At 39.3% G+C, this 22,785-nt stretch overlaps 1 protein-coding gene and 1 long non-coding RNA gene across 2 annotated transcripts in view; one reads left to right on the top strand and one right to left on the bottom strand.

Moving 5' to 3' along the window:
- Window positions 1–21,934, bottom strand: part of LOC117807858 — a 103,181-nt gene extending 81,247 nt beyond the window's left edge. The window contains exon 1 of the long non-coding RNA XR_004630040.1: window positions 21,835–21,934. This is a non-coding gene — a long non-coding RNA (uncharacterized LOC117807858). The remainder of the gene's footprint in view (window positions 1–21,834) is intronic.
- LOC117807857 (homeobox protein HMX3-like) lies at window positions 1,969–3,619 on the top strand. The gene is made up of 2 exons (XM_034677268.1): window positions 1,969–2,294; window positions 2,533–3,619. The coding sequence occupies exons 1-2, from the start codon at window positions 2,075–2,077 to the stop codon at window positions 3,099–3,101; spliced, it is 789 nt and encodes a 262-aa protein (XP_034533159.1). The 5' UTR covers window positions 1,969–2,074; the 3' UTR covers window positions 3,102–3,619.
- Window positions 21,935–22,785: the final 851 nt, after the last annotated feature.

The following is a 22,785-nucleotide window of genomic DNA, read 5'->3' as shown; positions in this document are numbered from 1 at the left end:
ACATAGGGGATCAGATATGTATGCCAAGAAGTTTTTGTGATTGTCAGTTTATCCTGTGTCCCAGTTTTTAGAGCTATAAAAAGAAACTTTGTGAGAAATTCAAGATTTTATAGAAGGAAACATCTGAGTACAAATTCAAAGCTAAGTAAAAGTGTAATTTTTCACCCCTTTTTTCAGCCAAAACGTTCACTTTAAAAATTGAAGATCAAGTTCAATTTACTTATTTTTGAACTTGACATATATTTTTTTAACTTTTGTGTTCTGTTTACAACCACAAACTTGTTTTTTTGAACAGAGCTTGGTCATTAGCTAAACAGCTACATGTCCTGAAATGCTTATTAACACTATGTCACCTCTTTTTGATCCTTATTTGACCCCATACACACAGGACAATGCACTGTTTTCATGTACTGGTCTGCGGAATATGAACACTTGATCAATTTTTAAAAGAATTTTGGTGCTTGTGAGTTTTGATCTTATGCTAGCTGTGAGCATGGATACTTGTTAGCGTTACTTTTTGACACGTTTTTTTTTATTTAAGAGGATTTTAATACAGACTTTTGTACACTGATATGTTCACATATGAATAAAATTTATGCACAAATTCTGCTGTTGCTTTTAATCTTTGGGTCTGCTGATATTTTGTCACTTGATACTTAGCATCTAGATATTTGTCAATAAATTTAGTTTAGTTTTCTGCCACAGTGTTACTCTTAAATGATCTATCCTCACTCCCTGTTGTGGGGCAGCAGAAAATACCTTTTTTTGCCGGCCTCACTGCTGCCAAGAAGTTGGTTGCTATTAGGTGGAAACACCCGAATAGGGAGACGGTCACAAGCTGGATACTCACCTTCCTAGATATAGTTTACTTAGAGCTTTCCACTGCTCGGATGATCACGGTTAAAGAGTGTAATGTTCAAATGTGAGCTTCTTTTGTGGGAAAACTGAAAGCACAGATCTGGCCTCTCTTAGGATCTGTGTTGTGGTCTGCAGCTGGTGGTCTCAGTTTCTTCTGGGGTGGGTTTTTATTTATTTCAATTTTGTTATATTATTTCATTTATTTATTTATTTATGTATTTTATTTTAATTTATTTTATTGTATGTGTTTTTACATTTATGTATGAATACCCAAACTTAAATTTGTGTGCGGCAGCTTAGCCATTGTACTTACTTGCTACAATGTACCCTATTTGTCATTTTTCTAAAAAAATAAATAAAACTAAAAGATTTGATCAAAAAATTATAATAATTTAGCTTAGCGCAGTTAGGCTATGTGTGTTTGATTTGGAATATTTAACCCTCCTGTTATGTTTGTTTCTTAGGGACAGCAATAATGTTCCTCGGTCAACTTGACCCGGGGCATATTTAATGACCCAAAAGTGTCAGAACCCAAAAAATCCCAATAAACATTTTTTAAATCTCATTAATTACTCCATCACGAAACATTTAAACCAATATTTAGTGCAATGGTGTTCTTTAATTCGCACAGATCATGAGTGAACACAAAAAAGGGTCAATTTGACCTGCAACATAACAGTAGTGTTAAAAATAAGTTCAAATGGAGGATGAAGGAGTCAATAAAGTTTGTAGGATTGAAATATAAGCAAAACAGTCACATAAAGTCATAAAAATTCATCAATTAAAAGACTTTGAAGGAGGACAAAATAAGAAATTATAAAGTCTGATGTTTCTCCTAGGAGTTGCTTTTTTGAGGAGATCAAATATTCAATATGTTTTTACACCTCGTGACCCAGACTGATGCTGACCCGGAGCTCATAAAGTAAAAGACGAGGGTGGATAAAGTTTTATTGCATGTCAAGATAGCATGCCTGAATTCTGATGACAGAAAGGTGTTTAAAGCTACAATATGGCAACCAGACGCAGCTCTGCATCCCGCCCTCATCTTCCCTCTCCACCCCGCCAATCACATGCCGACAAACCACGCTCTTCCGGGTCGCAGAGAAACGTCGCGCCTGCTCTTCTCTACGCGCGCTAGTCTCAGCCGGGGAGCGATGGTGCTCGGAGCGTCTGGACTCGACGTCGTCTCGGGATTATTATCGGAGGAGCGGATGAAATGCCGCAGAACATGAGCAAAGAGGATGCCCCGAGCCGGAACGCTTCTTTGACATTCACCATCGATAATATCCTGAACCTAAAGCAGCGGGACGGAGGTGGAGGTGGAGGCGGAGGAGGCTCGGAGCGCAGGGACGGGGGATGTAAGAGTGAGTTTCAGGCGCGGGGTGAGGAGGTGTGGGACGTCCGGAGGAGGCAAGACAGCGGGTCAGACGAGACAGGTAACTGTACATTCAATGAAAGTACAGAAAATAAGTGAAGCGACGTAAAAATGTTGCAATAAAAGTTGTTCAGAGGGGATGGGCTGATGGAGTTTTATAATGCAGGGGGGGCTCGCGCAAGGTTTATTTATTCATCATATTTTTAGTGCAGTTTCCTAGAATGTTTCTGCAAGCTTAAAAAAAAGTGTCAATGTTTGTTTTTACTGCATCAAAGCAAGTTTTCTCGCTTCTCTCGCAGCGCAAAAGAAGCCCCGACTCGGGGGAAAAACTCCACCGCTGACTGATGGCGTCAGTCCCGGGACGCAGAGGGCTCACACCGCCGAGCACGCGCCCGAGCAGCAGCAGCATCAGGAGCAGGAGCAGGATCAGCAGCATCAGGCCAGCCCGGACACTAAAGCCATGGTAAAGAAGAAAACGCGCACTATCTTCTCCAAGCGGCAGATCTTCCAGCTGGAGGCCACGTTCGACATGAAGCGCTACCTGAGCAGCTCAGAGAGAGCGTGCCTCGCGAGCTCCCTGCAGCTCACCGAGACCCAGGTCAAGATCTGGTTCCAGAACCGCAGGAACAAGCTGAAGAGGCAGCTGTCCACGGACATGGAGGCCCCGCTGGCCGCAGAGCAGCTTTCGGAGGCGGCGAAAAACGTGCAATTACCGACTTTTTACAAAGACAGCAGCGGCAGCGGTGGCGTGCTGGGCGGATGTTTGTTACCCATGCCTTTCCCCGTGATGTACCCGGCTGCCAACAGCGCGCCGTACATCTACTTCTCCAACACTGGCAAATACTTCGGCCTGTTTGACGCAGACTGACGGTTTGCCCTGTTAGGAGCACGAGGACACAGTGTGGACATACTTAGATAGGACTGACACTTTGTTTTTATTTTTATTATTTTTGGATTTCATAAAAAATCTCCCAACTTTGATGTCAACATATCAACGACATGCATGTGCCACTTTTGTCCCTCTGCAATTCATTATTATTATATTATAATTTTATTATAATAATAATTATTATTATTATTAACTCAAAGGTTATCGTCAGATAAATTTGCATGCATTCAACTTCCTCTGAGCAGTTTTATTTTTGAAGTCATCTAAATGAATGTACGGTAATAATGAAGCTCAGAGCTGCATCTTTTCCTCCCCCCACAACTTTTACACGTCTTTCTTTATAGAGCAATAATTCATGTGTATTTATATGGCCTTATTTTCAGTCTATATATATTTGTCGTTCTTCTTGTTTTTATTATTAATGAAACACGCTTATCAGTTGTTTCCACTCGACTTTTCTTTAACAGACTGTCAAACTGTGAATGCAGTTCGTATATCATAACTATGACGATTTTTGCAATAAAAATATGTAATATTTGGAATTTAATCGAAGTGTTCTGACTCGAGCTGAATTTTTTATGTGAAAAAAAAAAGTCGTTAGGATCCGTCCGCCATTTTTTTTCTTAACAATTGTATTGTTTCTTTTTAATTTTCTTTGTACGAACCTTGGAGTCACAAAAAAACCAAACCAAAAACATATTGTTTACTTAAAAAAAAAACTTTAGAAAACTCTGTTATGAGAGGTAATTACATAGATGATGTTACCTTTATTTCTCCTCTGCTCTGTCAAAGTTTATACAAACTTTATGAGCAGTAACTATAGACTGTATATTTCATTTACAGTCTATGTCAGTCACTCAGAGGAGAAGGAGGTATCAAAATGTCTGAAAAAGACTCAATTGCCAAAGTTGATTCACACAAAAAAAATTATATTGTGGATTATTTCTAAAGTCAAGAAAATCAGTGCAACAGTAAATCACATCTGTAGTGTACCGATGTATATTTTTATCATGGGTTTATTCTCTGTAACTTGTGTCATGAACACAGACTAGAGAGCATCTTAGTGTGTTTTTAGTGACACACTAAAGTGTGCAAAAAAATCGCTGAAGTGTACTTAAGAGTTTCTTAAAATATTGTGAACCAAACTGTATTTTTCATGAGTGAATTTATAATTTTCAATCAAGTCAACTTCCTTGAGAAAATGAGAGTTGTTTAGACAGATTTATTTGTTAGAGAGAAAGCATTACGTATTTGGTGTTACTTGAGATCAGGGGCGTCGGATTGTGAGGATAAAGGGTACCATGTATACAGGGCCCTCATGTGAGAGGGGCCACAACGATAAAATAGTGAATGGATGAATGTAGGTTGGGGCCCATGAAGAATGCTTATTTATATACGGGGCCCATAATAGTGTGCTTGCTCATAGACTTCCAAAAGAAAGCAAAAAGTTGTTTTAGTAAATCTACACTTGGTACAGAAACTTAAAAATGACCCTCTAATTCAGTTTTAAAAAAGACAAATCAAAACAACTATATTTACAGTGCAAAAGTGTAATGACAAGTTCAGTTATGACTCTTAAAGAGAGTGCATTTAACATTTTTTTCATCAAGTGGCATTTCTGCTAAAAAAATATTAAAACACAAAGGGGCAACACAAAGAGGTTTTGGGGCTCTTGCTGTTTTTTGTATTGTTTTTGTTTTTTTACCTAAATCGTGGTAACATGAAGATGAATGTGCATCAAGTGGCTTTAAAATTTGAATTCATGCTGCGTTGTTTAATGCTGTAGTCTTCAAATGAGACTGATCTTCCTCTCTACACTGCCATGCATGTTAAATTCAAAAGGGTAGAATCTCTCTTAATATATAAAATTAATCTGCCCTGTTAAATAGGTACAGTATGACATAGATGATCTAGATGTGAGCTCAAATGATCTCCTGTTTTTGCTCTCCATGAAGACAGTTGTTCTTTAAAAACGCGGCAGGAGAAGAGACATGGCTGAAAATCTATTTTTTATGTTCCAGTTCAAAAAGTAGTTCTCACGTATTGATCCAAACACATGGGAGGGACGAGGGATAAGATATGAACAGATTATAATCTCAGTAATCCTTTTAATAAAAGTCACATTAATGTTTTATTACATGAAACAAAGAATTGTAGAGCTAACTATGTCTGATAAAAGTTGTTAGACATACTCTGGGTCCGTGTTTGGACGACTGAAAAGTGTTAAAAGAACTGGAGTATTTGGTCCTCTGTCTGATGCATTCATCACTTAAACTCACATTAGCTGTTAGTATGGTTACTTTAATGATCATTTGAAACAAAGTAAGAAGTGAAGTTCAACTTGTTACTTCATGAAACGATCAATACCATGAAGGCTCTTGCATAATTGCACACTTAGCTCTACTTGTACATAATGTACAGTTTAACTCTTCAGAAGTAAATCTGAGCACTCTGAATAAGAAGCTCAAGAATTAAGTAAGGTCATGAGAAGTCATGATGCTGTGACTCATGGTGCAGACGTCACAAAGCTGCGGTTTTTCTGTAAACTGAAAAAAGTAGCCCTCTTTCTACATTTCACAGAGAAACTCCTCAGTTTTAGAATCACTGCAGGTTTTTGCAGGTAATACACACAGCCAGAGGTTTCCCCCAGCTATCTGTTTGTCTTAACATGACAGTGCAGAGTGTGTCTGAGCGATGCATGTGTGCAGAAAGCGCAGCAGAAACAACAGAAACGTGGATTTAGCTGGACTTGCATCAGTGCTCCTGCACAGAGTTTTTTCCTAAAGGGCCCGGCGAGCTGCACTTACACACCGTTTCCGGGTCACTTCCCCCATCAGTGCTGGAGCCTCTCGCTGCTTTCTCGCTGTCACAGCCATTCAGGGCCCCGTCACTGTTAACCTGTTCACTCAAGCACTTAGTCTGCCCGCAAATCTGTTGTTTTCTCCGCTAAATTCCTGTCTACCTTTACTGGGCACGTCTGCTTCTACTGTATCTCATTATTCTCACAGGAAATGGGATCTTGAATTTAGGATGTTGAGTTTGAATAATCAGGTTTTTCAATAATTAAATATATTAAAGTGAGGGAAAAAAGAATAACTTGCCGAGTTTTGATACTTAAGCGGTTTTGCTTTTGTCAAAAATTCTGAAACATATTTAAAAATTGAAGAACTGACTTCAGTCTTTTAAAATATATTATCCAGTAGTTAGTTTTTCCCCCCTTTTTGAATCTGAAAAGAAAATCAAAGTACTCTAAACTGAAGTGTTTCAGGTCATTTAACTTGTAATCTCATAAAGAATCCGATTTCAGTGTTTTTTCCACCAAGAAAACCAGCAGTAGGCCTTTGAAATGTCAATAATCCAACTCAGACAACTTTCAGCTCCCTGCTTGAACACCACTCACATTAATCCTATTTCAATTTACAGCTTTCATTATACTGTAGTCAGTGTACGGAGGATAAAGCAAGGCATGGGTTAGAGCTGTTGAAGAAGTTCAGTCTTACTGGACACAAATAGAAACTGATGTATTAAAAACAGTGCCAATCATTGTTGTCTTCTCATCACATCTATGGCACAAAAGTTATGCCAGGGTGTTAGATTTTTTTATGTTTTATATCCAAGATAAGTAAGTTTGCTTGCTGATAATTTTCTTAAGATTTACTATATGTTTCTACATGCAGTGCACCACTTAAAAAAAAAAAAAAAGTCTACATTCAAAATAGCCAAACCTCGTATCTCCCAAACCACTGCTTTTCCTAAAAAATAAAAAAGCTTGTTTTTCAAAGAACTTAGCACTTTAGGAGATACAGTCACAAGCTTATTAGTACTTATCATTTGTTGGAAGTTTAGAAAGCGTGACTGATCGCAGTAATTTATGAAAATAATTAAAACAATGAAATAGCAGGTGCCAGTTTGGTCTAGTTAAATCGTGTATATGTGCAGAGGCTAGAGGCCTCGACGACAGTGGCCTGGGTTCAAATTCAACCTATTCAAGCTATTACACTCTCTCTCCAAGTTTCTTGCTCTATCCAATGTCCTATCCTCTAAATAAAGGAACAGCCCACAATTAAACTCAAAATGAATACAAATAATAATGAAAAAGTATGAAGGAGATACAAGATCTCAGCTTGACAGAGGTGCAATGTGTGCATTAGGAGTGGGACTGTGAGACTATTCTTAGGCATGCAAAATTTTCACACATCACAGAAGCAGTAAACTCCTCGTTAGTCTCAGTAGTCAGACTTGGTGTTAAAGCAACAGTCTGTTTTTTTTCCTCCCATCTAAATTTAAAGCTCCTGTGAGGAATTTCCATCTGCTTATTAAACAGACTGAAATTAATATTAATGCATCTCTATGACCTACAAAAGCAAATGTAGTGTGTTAAGATTAATTATTTCTATAGTCATTTGTAATGTCTAAAACCACTGACAGGGGGTAGGTGTCAAGTGACTTGATACAGAAACACAGTTTTTTTTTTACATTTTCTATGGCAGAGGTTTCTGATTAATGATACACTTTAGCATGAAAAATAAAACGGTGTGTCTGTTCAAAACTTACTTGCAAATGTACATGAAAAAACTTGGTACCACCACTTGTCCAGATGGGGCGCTAAAATCAACACAACCCGAAAGTTGCTCATAGGAGCTTTAAAGTTTATTCAGCTAAATTTTCAAATATTCAGAGTTAGGGATGTGCGCTTGTAGTTGACTACAGGATTAAAAGTCCCATGTTTGGCCATATTAAAATACATTTTGATCAGTTTTTACTTTTTTTACCATTGATCCTGAACCTTTGGACGAGTCGGCATCTGGTCAAAACTTCAGTTTCTATTTGAACGACTAGCAAATAAGCTGCTTTGGAACAACCTGAGTCAGATTCACTGATGACGGGAAAAACTGCCATTTGGTGCATTCACAGATGTTTACAAGTCAAAATACAGCATAGCCATGTTTTATTGTCGTGTAATCACATTTTTGTCATTTAATAAAAAAACATAATTCTAAAATATGAATCAGGATTTACATTTTCTGGTTGATTTTTGTGTGTTTATGACACTTTCCTATAAGATCAAGGGACTTCCCTTAAACCCAATAATTATGAATGCTGTGAATTAAAAGTAAAGACCATACATTAAAAGATTATTTTTAGTACGAGTGAATGTCTGCCAAGAATGAATCAAAGTCAATACAAATGTCCCCACAAGTGTAGAAATACAGGTGTGTGAGCATAAGTACCCACTTGGTTTGTCTCAGAGTGTGTGAGAGACGTTGGGAGGGGCGGTGGAATAAAGGGTGGGGGAGGGGGGTTGGCTGGTGGGGTTTACAGTCGCCAGACTTCCTGACTCTGCCGCTGTCGGACACTTGTGAGCGCAGCGTTTGGCTCTCTGTGTCTCAGCACTCTGCTCTGCAACCACAAGGTTCAAGTGACCCCACCGGCTGCCTGCCGTCTGCCCCTGGCCGGGCTAAAACCCCAACCCTGACCCCCTCCACCACCCCCACCTCACCACACACCCTACAGCCTGGTCTGTCAGAGGCGAGGAAAAATCCATTAAAATCTCAACCTGATCAAAAAGACGCCAAGATGCCGCCATATGCACTCATTTAGGCCCTATCGATGACTGCCGAGCATTGTGGGTAGTTTAATACATGCGATTGACTTCCTGCCAACGGTGGCAACAAAGACGTTTTTTCTACAAAAAGAAATCGAGCCAGAGTTATTCTGGGTTGACGTGCACCTCGAGGCTGTCCAGCGCTGTCAGCACGTTTCTGCAGTTTGACCTGTGTAGCACATGGTTTCCATTCGGGGTTAAATGTATGAATGCCGACCGCTATTGTTTGAGATCATTGATCCCCGGATTGTAAGTGATAATGTGGTCGCACTGAATGATTGTGGTGGGAGTTCCTGTCGTGCTGTTAGCATGCAAATATGGAGACGTGACCCTGCAGCTTTGGGTTTGTTTTATCATCAGATCTGTATAAAGTCGTTTCAAATCATGTCCAAAATAAAGTGGGAGTAAATGGATACCAATGTGTGTGCATAGTGAAAAAGAAAAGCAGCACTTCTTTGTTTAATGTGTGTTAAAGCTTCAGGATCATCATCCCGTCTTCGCCCTAAAGAGGTCAACATGTTGTCGTATCCCATTTCGTCTCCTTAACGCGGAGTGACATCTTTGATTGAGATTTCCACATCAATCACTCACCACTGGCCTCGTTCGTAACTGGACTCCAACGTCTCAATAGTTGTTTAATAACCCGTTAATCTTTGTTCACACTACTTGGCGCCAGAAAGTGAAAAACAGGCCTGTTTTGCCATGAGCTTTGTTTGTGCATTCTCAGATGGGATTTATAATTGCTTCCAATTACAGTTGGAGCTGCCTCGAGGAAAGCTGGATCGGGAGCAGCCACGCACAGTGACGACTGAACTGAAACTACTGGAAATACTGCAAGTGGTTTATTGTGGTAAATTCTGGCAGAGATATATGGGCAGAAAAAACTCAGACATTGTAATGGTATTTTAGAGCTGTGAGATTCAACATACTGTTTAAACATCAATAGACCCATTGATGTAATTTGAACATTTAAGCATGATACAGTGTCATAATAGAAAGAATACACGTAAAAGTCCTGTTTTAGAGGCACAACTTTGGCCATCTAACCCTGTACTGAAGCATCTGTGTCAGGTACTTCTAATACTGCAATTACACCAATAATTGTGACATCAGCTGCAATTTGAAATATGCAGATATTTGATTTTGTTGCCACTTGGGTACAGCAAAAAAAAAGCAATAGCAACATTTCCACTGCAAAATCTTTTCCAAGAAGGTACAGAAACATTTCAAGTGTTAAAATGTGTGTCCACTGCAAGAACTTCTCCCAAGAACTATAGGAGCATTTTGAGGAAATAAATAACTGTCCCCAACAAGAAATTTTTCAAGGGAGTACTGGAACATTTTAAGTTTAAAAGAAACATTCCCACTGAAAGAACTGTTGATTTTGTTGCCACTTGGGTACAGCAAAAACTTTTCCCAGTAGGTACAGTAACATTTCAAGTGTGAAAATGTTTTTCCACTGCAAGAACTTTTCACAGGAACTATGGGAACATTTAAGGAAATAACAGCTTTCACTGCGAGAACTCTTTCAAGGAGGTACTGGTACATTTTTAGGAAATAAATAACTTCCCCCAACAAGAACTCTTTCAAGGAAGTATTGGAACATTTTAATAAAACAAAAAATGTGTTTCCAATGCAAGAACTTTCCCAATGAACCATAGGAGCATTTAAGGAAATAATTGTTTCCACTGCATGAACTTTTTCAAGGACTGGAACATTTTGAGGAAATACGTATATTTCCACTGCCCTTGGTCCAAATAGAGTCCTAGTTAGGCAATTCTACCCCCCCAAAAAAGTCCCACCCTGAGGTACTATTTCCCAAAAGAGAACCTTTGGAAGTGAGGGTTTTGGCACTGAACATTAGGGATTGGTCACGTTCTTTCAGCATTTTATTTTAGCCAATGAGTCCAAAAACTGAACCACAAACTGGTACTGACGTTCTAAAAGAATGAAAAAAATAACCGTACCCATTTATCAATGATCTATAGTTGTTTACAAGAATGTTGTGGGAAAAGTAAGCGATCTGCCTTATTTCCCCAAGCTGTGATTGAGGTTCAAATGCAGACAACAACGGTCTAAAAGAAGCTTCAAACATCACATGAGAAGTAGTTCCGAAGACGCAGAAATCCAGGAATACTGAGTGGTGATTTAACATTTAAGGTTTTATCAGCTTCTACGGTTGCTATGATTGTTGGCTGATGGGAACTTTTTGATGAAAACAGCTTTAAAGACTTGTTGAGAGGAGTCAGAGCAAACAAAAATAGGACAGTTTTGAGGTGTAAAAACCAAAACACAGGGGCTTAAAGATGCTAAAAAGGTCCACAGATGACTACATTTCCAAATTGAGGAATCATTTTCGGTTGGCTCATCCCTTCAAGTAACTACTTTTCCCATTCCCAGTAATCATCTGAACCCGTGTTTACACAGGACAGTAGATCACCTCTGATTTAAGCAGTTCACACTCAGGCTTGATTTTAATCTGAACTCAAACACTTAAAACCAGCTGCAGACTCAAATTACAATACCAATGTTCAAACGCAGCACCTTTACACTCAAAACACTAAATTATTCAGCTTAATGAGCTGAACAGTCAGTGAAGAGATCAATAAAAAGATAGTGTCATATGTTACTGTCATCACCGAAATATTTAAAGATTTAAGCGGTCAATATTTCTGGAAGGATCCAGAATGTACAATCCTTCAAACAACCTTAAAAATCACAGTTTGGAAAACTTCAAGAAATCTTCTTTTCAACCTCTGGACTAATCCTACCCAATGATTTATACAACTTACTTTACAGTGTGGTAATAACACGCAACACATGGACACAATTCAAACCCAGTGTTGTGTTTCCACGGTTTTGCTCAACGAGCTGATCCACCAGGAAATCCTGAAATAGCTGGGTTAATTATTTTCACCCAAATTAAAATTTTCAGTCGTCTCGACATGATCCTACAGCCTTCTTATGTTTCAATCTTAGTCATGAAACAAGCTGCTGAAGCTCTGCTTTACCACCAGGCAAAACAGAAAGTATGACATGTAGAGACATGAAAAATATGGTTGTACTGTTGGAAAATGTTAGTTTCTGTGAAGCTGTACTTCAAATTAACTATTATGTTGTTGTTATTTTTTCTATTAGGTCCTGTTGTCAGTAAAGATTCATGTATACAGATTTTACATTAAGAGAAACAGGTAATTAAATTAATTAGTTGTATTTCTATGGATATAAAACAACACATTAAAACTAACTATTGGATGGGGTGATGTAAAGTCACGACGCACAAATCATTATGTGAAACATTACTGTTTTGGACTTTTACAAACAAAACAATAAGAAGTTAGCAGAACATTTGAATACAATTGCAGCCTTTGTATATTGTAAATTTGTCTAAAAGATAACCGATGGTCATATCATTGTGTATCAGTCAATACGATGCATGGTTAGTTTTTCACAAGTTTGGGTTGCCAGGTTGTGAATAAATCCCATTTGCTGGTATTTTTCTCCGTAATTGTTGTCGACTTTAACCCCTTAATAAATGCCTAATGGGGTCTTAAAATCGCATATATGTTCACAGCTGTTGTAAAGAGTTATAATAATGGTCGGTCGTGTTTAAATTCTTATAAAGCTGCTAACTAAGGCTTCCTGAGGGAAGTTTAGAAAGTATTCCTCCTGATAAACTAAAGATATCTAAAAACAGAGTAAGTGGTAACACACACACACCGTTGTAATTGATACCATAGAACAGAAGATTTATGATCCATTAATCAAACAAATAAAAGGTGTTACTTTAAAGAATTGGTACCATTTTCCTGATTTTCAGCTCCCTCATCACAAAACTCACCACTGGTGAACAGCTCTGTCTCAGGACTGTGGTTTGTCCAATGGACTGGGTGACGCTGCACTTTACAACATAAACAACACCCCATTCATTATGACACGTAACTTGATAGCGAGCTGAGGGGGGATCAGAGGCTTTCAGGGGGCTTATTGATCCATTAATTTGGTGGACTTTAGCGCTCTGCAGTGACAGAGTGCCTCTGCGAATTGAATGGGGGCTGAGGGATTACAATGAGCGGATCTGATGAAAAGGTCCTGCATGAGTGGCGACGACGTAAATAAAGCCAAAAGGTCGGCCATCTTCCTGTCTCTGGTGTCGGTGTACTGCGTCAAGAAGTCTCTGGTGTCGTCCCTGAAGGCCCCCTGGCGGCAGATATGCTACAGCAGTGGAGAGTGGACATATGTCAGTTTATAGGCTTCACACTTTGGATGCACTGGGACGAGCCAGAAGGAGGTTTAATGTTTTAAAAATCTATTAGTAGGAGAAGTAGAAGTTGTAGAAGTAGTAGTAATAATGATCAGGATTTATCTAAGCTTTCTAAATTTGAAGTCTGGTGTAAATTGTGTTTGCAGGCTCCAGGATGAGATCACACTACATCTGCTTTTAGTCCTAAAATAACCAAAACAAACTCAGCATAGTGTTTTAATTCAAAGTACTCTTCATCCATAGATACTTCAACATAAGAGGTTTTAAAGTTTTGTTATGGACCACCCAGAAACAGCAGAATAATCTCACTACGATGCTGCTGAGGTTGTGTGGTAAACATAAAAGCTACAGAACTGAACTGTGGTAAGATTATTTTGTCAGCTGTTGTTTCCAAGGTCACGAATATATATTCAGTGTCATATCTAATAAAAACAATCCAACATATTTGAGCCAACATGCATTCACTGAGTGAAAACCATGACGCAAGATCACAGCTCCAGAACTGAATACTAATGGACCTTTAGGATTTTACTATATATTATTATTATTGTAAATTTTTTTTAAGTTATATTTTTTGGCTTTTACACCTTTATTTATAGAGGAGAGGACAGAGGATAGTGTGGGAAAACGGGAGAGAGTGGGGGATTGACATGTTGGAGGGAGGCCGCAGGCCGGATTCGAACCTGGGTCACCTACTACATGGGCGCACAACTTATCCATCAGGCTAAGTCTGCGCCCAGTGGTTTTGCTATATATTTTATATAAGATTTAGATGAATAATTAATTATTATCACTCTGAGGAATATGCCAGAACTGATTAACTTTTATAACTCTGGGCCTAATTATCCGCTTTAAGCCAAAGAGAAAAAATTACTTTCAGCTCACTGCTGTAACATTCATAAATATGTATCTATATACATAATATCAGTCCTTCAAACATTCATGATAGCTTTAATTTAAAATTATTTTAATATTAGTTTATTAAAAGATTTACTGACAAAATGTGTGGTCTATAAAAATGTTTGAAAAGGGGAATATTTTATATTCAAAATTCATAACATATCATGTCGTATTGCACCATACATATCAAAGCGTGTCGTAGCGTACCATACATGTCATAGCGCGTCATATCATATGGTATCGTGACGTGTCGTATCATGTCGTATCGCGTCGTGTCGTATCCTATAGTATCGCATCATATACTTTCACATTGCGTTGCATCGTGTCGTATGTCTTTTCCACATGCACACCAATTAGGGTTATATCACATCCAAAATCCTGTCATCTTGTCTCATGTCGATCTCATCACTTCAGTCTTTCCTATGAATGAAGAGGACGGCTGATATGTCTCCTATCACACCAGACAGACACCATTCAGTAACAGATGCAGGCAATAGTGTGAGTGACCATGCCTCTGGGGATAAAGAAGCATATTGTGCTCAGTGTTTGCTGTGATATCTGACAACAACAGGTCACTTCATCATGGCCTCAGAGATGAAAAGCCCTGACCTCCAGGGGCATGGGTTCGATCAACTTTTAATTCCGATCTGGCATCAGATGTTGGCTTTTTTTCACATATTTAGAGCAGCTGTGAGGCAACAAAAAGTAGTGATAAGACTGGCATTTAATTTGGTGAATATTGGAAATATGGAGTAACTTTTGTGTTGGTCCCATCAAGATGACCCCGTCTCTAAAATCAGTGCTTGTTCAGTTACAAAAGAGCCCAAAATCAATAGTACAGGTTGGAGGAAACAGATATTTGAGACTAATGGACACTGGGAGTCACAGCTGATGGGCACAAAGGGCTGAAATTCATATTGATATGGACATCACAGGGCGGTGGGCTCCGAGGGGGCGAGAGGAGGTCGCAGGTTGCTTTGACAGCCGACCCCCTCTTAATGGAAGACTATCGACTGAATGTGGAGAAGCTGTGGTGAAGAACATGTAACCAGGAGGCACAGAGTCTGTGTATCCCTGAGACAGAACAAATGTGTCTGTAAGGCGTTTGTACGTGTGTGCGAATGTAGAATATCAGTTTCTAAGCAGTCCAGAGGGAGCATCAGTCTGATCAATAGGTTATTAGTCACTCAATAATACTTTTTCTTTTTAGAGCCAGGATAGTGTACACATAGATTCTAGCTCTCAAATCACACTATTTAAAAATACCAGTCATGTTCTTCGTCAATCTCAGAAACCCATGAGCAATCATTGTCTATCACCGTCTGATATGGCTCTGGAAAGTGACGCCAGCTTACAGTCGCTAACAGTTAGTGATAATCCAGCCTAGGCTTCCTTTTCCATGTAGCATTTATGTCCACAACATAAACACCAGCACTTTTTGGTCCATTACATCCCCCAGAGTAGTGATATATCATGTGTTACTGGTAGGTCTCAGTTTCACAGTAAAAAGTAAGTTACACAGAGTCTCTGGATATTTTCAGCTGTATGAGCCCGAAAAAGAAACCAATTTTCTTGACGTTGAAGTATCTGACATAAACTAAGTAACTGACATTAAACAAGTCAAGGAGAAATCTATGTTGTCTCAGACTCTCAAGGACATTTAGATAGAGACCCCCTTCCTGTGACTTGCAGGGATAAGTTTTGCGGCCCTTAAGTCAACAGAGCCAAGGACAAAATAATAAAAGACTAGATGTTAAGATAAGTTTGTTCTCTGTAGTAGGCTATGTCACTGGCTCTAAGACCTATAAGAGGTGCTGGTAAACTGCAAATGGGAACACACAGATTGACACGCTGTCTTCCAGGCATTCCGCAGTGCTTTTCCGATACTGGTATTGTTTTCTTGTAATAAATGCATTACTAAACAAGCAAGCCAGTGTCACGAAGATTCCTTCTGCATCTACACATCACGGGCGATCAAGATACGACAACGTTTACCTGCAATTAACAGGTGTTACCAAAATAAGATTTTCTTGGTGCAGATTTTTTAAAAAGTGAAAATGCAAGGTTTGTCAGGTCTGTCCTTATGAAGAGAAGGAAACAACTCCTTAAATGCTTGTTTTCTAAATGGAGGTCAGATCAATCCTTTCAGTTGCATTTAGGTAGTCCAGAAATCTTGATGCTGATGGGCTTTGGCCACACAGAGTGAAACCAATCTGTCACTCAAGTTGCCATTTTTTATCCTGAGCGGATTGCTAGCCACACTTGCATGCAGATACTCGTTTATTGAGATATATAAAGCATAACTGCACAACTGCAGGAGCTGGGATGTCATCTCAACGTGTTCTGGTCTGCCTGATTTTGCTTTCCATGTTTTGCAATGTAACACACAACATGACTTTTATTTTTAAAAATGTCCCATTGGCAACAGCTAGTGATATCCCAGTTGATTGATTAGTTTTATACTTGAAAGAAAGCACATGGAGATGGAAGTTTAGATGCAGTGTGAATGTTAAAAATTGGTTCAATCAACATGCTGATTGAAGTAAAAAAAAAAAAGTGTGCATATTTGAGTCGGTTTCATGAAGATGATCATCAGTAGGTTACAAGCTAGTGGTATGTTATATCAATACAAAGCTGTAGTGTAAGATACATTGAAAATTTTAGCTGAGGAAAACATTGCTTGGAACATGGCACCACCTTTGAATGGTCTCCTTCAGGTGTCGTATTAAAAGGATATTGATCTAAAGAGCAAAGGACCAGTTTGCAACCATCCAGTAGTAATTGTGTATCAGGTGTGTGGATTTGTGAGTGCCAAGAGAGCGTGAAAAGAAAACTCTCACTTTGGTTTGCAGATAATGAATCAATTCTTCTGTCCTCCATTTCCTGTGCTGCTGAAGTACAAAGTGCTGACTCAGCATGCGATTGTAGTCTCAAAGTGACAGTCAATTGACAGCTGGTGTATTTCCTGCTGATTTACCCTCCTCTTCCAGGCAATTGGCGACAGGAAAGTAACCTGACCTACATCTCTCACCACAAACACACAATAATCTGCGCTCTAACTATTTCCCCTTCCTTCTGAATTTGCAGCATGTTCTCTCAGCTCAAATCTCCCAGAGGGCCGAGCAGCTGCTCATCGCTCGGCTCATCCAGTGTGACAGCCCCAAATCACAAGTGCAACAGCCCAGTCATGAGAATTTATCATCGCAAACACACATGTGAGTGAGCAATCAGCAGCTGAGTGGAACACAAGCGGAGCAGTGTTTGATGCAGTGATAATAAGGATCATTGGATTGTGAGCTGATAGGCTGAGTGGCAGCCTGCCAGGTAGACGCACCTGCGGCTCTATAACAGGCTGTGTCATCGCCGCAGTTAAACCATTACACAAAGCACCAGGAGAGCCATTAACTCACAGCTGCTGGGAAACAAACCTAACACTCAGTAGCATTAAAGTAGTCTGTCAGTGTGTGGAGGGAATGATGATGTGTTTTGTGGAATATCATGTTTATTGGATTTTTTTAAAATTTTGAAAAGTAATGTGGCTTTTTGAAAATGATGACAGATTTTGTGAAATGTCACGCTTTGGAAAATGTAATATTTTTTAAAATATTGCGGGTACTGAAATTATTTTAAGAAGTTGAAAAATGTCATATTAGGTCTACGGTTATCTTCCAAAGCTTTGATGTGTTTTTGGAAATTCTGTTGCATTTTGGGTCCTTTACAAATGTTGTTGTGATGTGTTCAAGGTGTTGTGTTTTAGGAATGTTTATGGAAGTGATGTTGTGTTTTGGGAACGGTGTGGTGATGGTGGAATGGTGTTGTGTTTTAGGGGATGGTGTTGTGTTTTTGGAATTGTGTGTTTTAGGGGTTGGGAGTTGTGTTTTGGGAATTTTGTTGAATTTTTAGAATTGTGTTGTGGTTTGGAAATGTTGTGTTTGTGTTTTTGGAATGCTGTGTTTTGCAATGCTGTTGTGGTTTGGGAATAGTATGTTTTGGGCAATGTGTTGATTTTTGACAGTATTGTTGTGCTTTGGGAATGGTGTAGTGTTTTGGGGATGGTGTTGTGTTTTGGGGATGATAATGTGTTTTGGGAATAGTGTAGTGTTTTGGGGATGGTGTTGTGTTTTGGGGATGGTGTTGTGTTTTGGGGATGGTGTTGTGTTTTGGGGATGGTGTTGTGTTTTGGGGATGGTAATGTGTTTTGGGGATGGTGTTGTGTTTTGGGGATGGTAATGTGTTTTGGGAATAGTGTAGTGTTTTGGGGATGGTGTTGTGTTTTGGGGATGGTGTTGTGTTTTGGGGATGGTGTTGTGTTTTGGGGATGGTAATGTGTTTTGGGAATAGTGTAGTGTTTTGGGGATGGTGTTGTGTTTTGGGGATGGTGTTGTGTTTTGGGGATGGTGTTGTGTTTTGGGGATGATGTGTTTTGGGAATAGTGTAGTGTTTTGGGGATGGTGTTGTGTTTTGGGAATAGTGTAGTGTTTTGGGGATGGTGTTGTGTTTTGGGGATGGTGTTGTGTTTTGGGGATGGTGTTGTGTTTTGTGAATAGTGTAGTGTTTTGGGGATGGTGTTGTGTTTTGGAATAGTGTAGTGTTTTGGGGATGGTGTAGTGTTTTGGGGATGATGTGTTTTGGGAATAGTGTAGTGTTTTGGGGATGGTAATGTGTTTTTGGAATAGTGTAGTGTTTTGGGGATGGTGTAGTGTTTTGGGGATGGTGTAGTGTTTTGGGGATGATGTGTTTTGGGAAAAGTGTAGTGTTTTGGGGATGGTAATGTGTTTTTGGAATAGTGTAGTGTTTTGGGGATGGTGTTGTGTTTTGGGGATGGTGTTGTGTTTTGGGGATGATGTGTTTTGGGAAAAGTGTAGTGTTTTGGGGATGGTGTTGTGTTTTGGGGATGGTGTTGTGTTTTGTGAATAGTGTAGTGTTTTGTGAATAGTGTAGTGTTTTGGGGATGGTGTTGTGTTTTGGGGATGGTGTTGTGTTTTGGGGATGGTGTTGTGTTTTGGGAATAGTGTAGTGTTTTGGGGATGGTGTTGTGTTTTGGGGGTGATGTGTTTTGTGAATAGTGTAGTGTTGTAGTGTTGTTGTGTTTTGGGGGTGATGTGTTTTGTGAATAGTGTAGTGTTGTTGTGTTTTGGGGGTGATGTGTTTTGTGAATAGTGTAGTGTTGTAGTGTTGTTGTGTTTTGGGGGTGATGTGTTTTGTGAATAGTGTAGTGTTTTGGGGATGGTGTTGTGTTTTGGGGATGGTGTTGTGTTTTGGGGATGATGTGTTTTGGGAAAAGTGTAGTGTTTTGGGGATGGTGTTGTGTTTTGGGGATGATGTGTTTTGGGAAAAGTGTAGTGTTTTGGGGATGGTGTTGTGTTTTGGTGATGATGTGTTTTGTGAATAGTGTAGTGTTTTGGGGATGGTGTGTTTTGGGAAAAGAGTAGTGTTTTGGGAATAGTGTAGTGTTTTGGGGATGGTGTTGTGTTTTGGGGATGATGTGTTTTGTGAATAGTGTAGTGTTTTGGGGATGGTGTGTTTTGGGAAAAGTGTAGTGTTTTGTGAATAGTGTAGTGTTTTGGGAATAGTGTAGTGTTTTGGGGATGGTGTTGTGTTTTGGGGATGATGTGTTTTGTGAATAGTGTACTGTTTGGGGATGATAATGTGTTTTGGGAATAGTGTAGTGTTTTGGGGATGGTGTTGTGTTTTGGGGATGGTGTAGAGTTTTGGGGATGGTGTGCTTTGGGGATGGTGTTGTGTTTTGGGAATAGTGTAGTGTTTTGGGAATAGTGTGTTATTGTTTTTGGGAATCTAGTGTTGTTGTGTTTTGGGAATTTTGTGTAGTTGTGTTTTTGGAATGGCGTTGTGTTAGTGTCAAAACTGACTGAACATGCTAACTTGCCTGTGATGCTGCCATAGTATTATTAATTTAATCGTGATACATTTAAACTTCCCCTCTGAACTTAACACCTTGGACAAGTCCCTGAAGCAGCCGTGGTCACATCAGAGCTCCGAGAGAGGTTCTGCATCTGTACTAGAGTCAAGACCATTTAACCAGCCCTTTTGCCTTCAATGAAAAATGAAACATCATTTTTACAGCCACACTATTTCTGTTTGAACCACTCATCCAGACTAATCGGGTGGCTGTGATATGCAGATACAGATGGTGCAACTCAGCTGAATGTCCTGCTAATGACTGCAAGATAAAAACACAGACCATCTCTATGATGATTAAGCCAATAAAAAAATCAAACAAACAAAAAAGAAATACTGGATCTGCAGAGGAAGACCTCACATCTTCCTTACTGTACATTTCAAACGGCAGACGGATCCAGGCTGACAGCAGCCTGAGGTTGAACTCACATCAACGACATGATCTGACGCTCAAAAGACTCTCACACAACCTGTCATCTGCTCACCAAGCTGCTATTAACACGTCTGTTAACACGTCCGACTGCATCGCTCATCAGCGGACATGGATGATGTGCAGCAGAGGTCAGAGTTCACAACCACTTCTCACTGTCAACAAACGTCCACGTCAGTCCAGCTTCAAAACAGAATACACTAAATATCATGTTTTTTTTCTGAGGACATTTCACTCTGACCTGTTAATCTACCATGAAATATCTCCTGTAATGGTGTCTGCTTTCATTAATTCTACCAAAGGTTCATTTTCCACAGAGTGCAAGCTCAGAAATACCCAACATAACTTTGTAGACAAAAATGTTCAGAAATAAATGTGGCTGCATCACACAGATGCACAAAGTCAGAGAATTAGAAAGGAAATGACTGATAGTGCACACCATTTATTCTCTTACTTATAATATAAGGCAAACTAATATAGTTTATGACATCTACAAGTATCCAGTTCTGCAGCATGAAGTTATAACGTCTTGAAAGTCAGAGCAATGCAGCCAAATATCCACTGTGAGTTGAGATTTTGATGCTTGACTCCATGAAATGTGGTCAAGCTGAAAGAGTCACTCAAGTGAGTCAGTGTTGCTCTTCCATCATCTGCCTGATGCCAAAGACAGAGACAGATTACGCAGCGGAGGATGAGACTTATTGCCTTTAGGCTGTAGAGCATGAGTCAGACTCCATAAAACGCTAGATCCTACATGTCCCATAATGCCACTCAATGGCATTTGGGTTATTTTTAGTCTTCAGGAGTTCTGTTACAATTTGTCTCTAAAACGGTCACATTATGTTCCAGCTTCTTAAAGTTTAAAAACCCACTGCTCTGGAAATGGATGTGATATATGATGTGCTTTCTAATGTCTGGTACTGTTGGGTTGGATTACCCACTTCATCACAAAGCTAGTAAAAAGGACATTTACTTGGGCAGAATCAGATATTCTCCAGACAAAGTGAGGAAGCCTTTGTCACATTAGGGGGAATGTCTTGTTTCGGGGAATGTTTTGCTCTATTATGTCGTGTGAAATGTAGTTCGACAGATGTTTGGTTGAGGTCAGTATTTCCAATATGGCACCGGCCGACGTTCAGCTTCAAAAACAGATAGGTGACATCACACATACTACATCAGCCAATGGATTCTCCAGACAAAATGTGTAAGCTTAACCAACCCAGCACAGAGAAACCTTCCGTGTTTGACATTTTTTCAATTTATAAGTGAGCCCACACAGCATACTTTATATGAGTGGTAGCTATAAAACACACTTGAATAATGGCCATCTAAAGCACACTCAAGTTCATTGATAAATTATCCATACAGTCACTCGAGGATGCACTAATCTGCGTTTTCTGGTACCTGAGCTTTGGGTATCAGCCAATCCTGAGCACCAATTGGTTACCAGTGTTTAATAAATAAGACCCATGCTCCCACATTGAAGGAGAATTTGATCAATATTTGATGGTTTAAATTGTTTTGCTATATAGTATAACAAATTTGCACAGACAACACAGCCGTGGAAATTGTTTAAGTGGCGAATGTGACATACCTGCAAACTGCTGACACAGTGGCTCCCTCCATGTAAACAGGGATACTCCTTCCTTCTTCCAGTAAGTTCCTGGCAATCTCTTATTTAATACAGGTAACCTAGAATGTAATAAAGACTTAAGTTAACTTCCTGGATGTTATTGTTTTTTACTGAGGCGCTGAATATCTTGTTACCTTCATCTGTCAGAGGTGGAAGTTGAAAAGGTGATATGGTTGGTTATTGGGTCTGCAGTGTGCAGTGCTCTTAAAGCAGGTGAGTGGTGAAGTCACTTGACAGAATCAGTTTGTTCTTAAATCAAACAACACTTCATAAATATCTGTGCTGACTTGCCTTCAGTTCCCTTGGTATCCAAAAGAGGCAGCTCAGAGAGAGACGGATGCTTTCAGCCATGCATTATTTACGGCCTTAATTCCACAACCCTATAAAAAAGAGAAAACACAGGAGTTTGTGTTTATTTTATTTATCTCGCAAATCCACAAATAGATAGCTGCAAAATGTTCCTCCTTAAAAATTTATGGCACAGCTTCAAATAGTGAACCCTTGCTCGCGCTGCCCTGAAAGTGTTATGACCAATACCTGGGTTGGTTTTTTATCTGAAGTCCTAATCTATGTTGAGAATAGAAGGACTAAAGAGGAAAGAAGAATACAATAGGGACTTTATATTTCTACTTTATCTTTCATATTTGGACCTTTTGGGGGTAAAATAAAATCTCACTGGTACGAATCTTTAGACAAAATATATAAATCATAGTTTCCAAGCATATTCTTCAGTAAATAAGACATGAGAACCTTTTTATTACTAGCTCTGAAGAGCTACGTAACCTGCTGCATAACCACTGAAATTTTAAATCTGAAAAACTGGGTACTTGAAACCTAAGAAAACAGTCAGAAAAGAGTCAAAATGGAGCACAATCTATTTCGGAAACACAGTCTGTGGGTGAACAATGTCAA

The sequence above is a fragment of the Notolabrus celidotus genome, chromosome 23 (assembly GCF_009762535.1).
Source record: "Notolabrus celidotus isolate fNotCel1 chromosome 23, fNotCel1.pri, whole genome shotgun sequence".
In the NCBI taxonomy this organism is placed as follows: Eukaryota; Metazoa; Chordata; class Actinopteri; order Labriformes; family Labridae; genus Notolabrus; species Notolabrus celidotus.
Note: the sequence above shows the minus strand (reverse complement) of the source record. Positions and strands in the feature narration are given on the sequence as shown.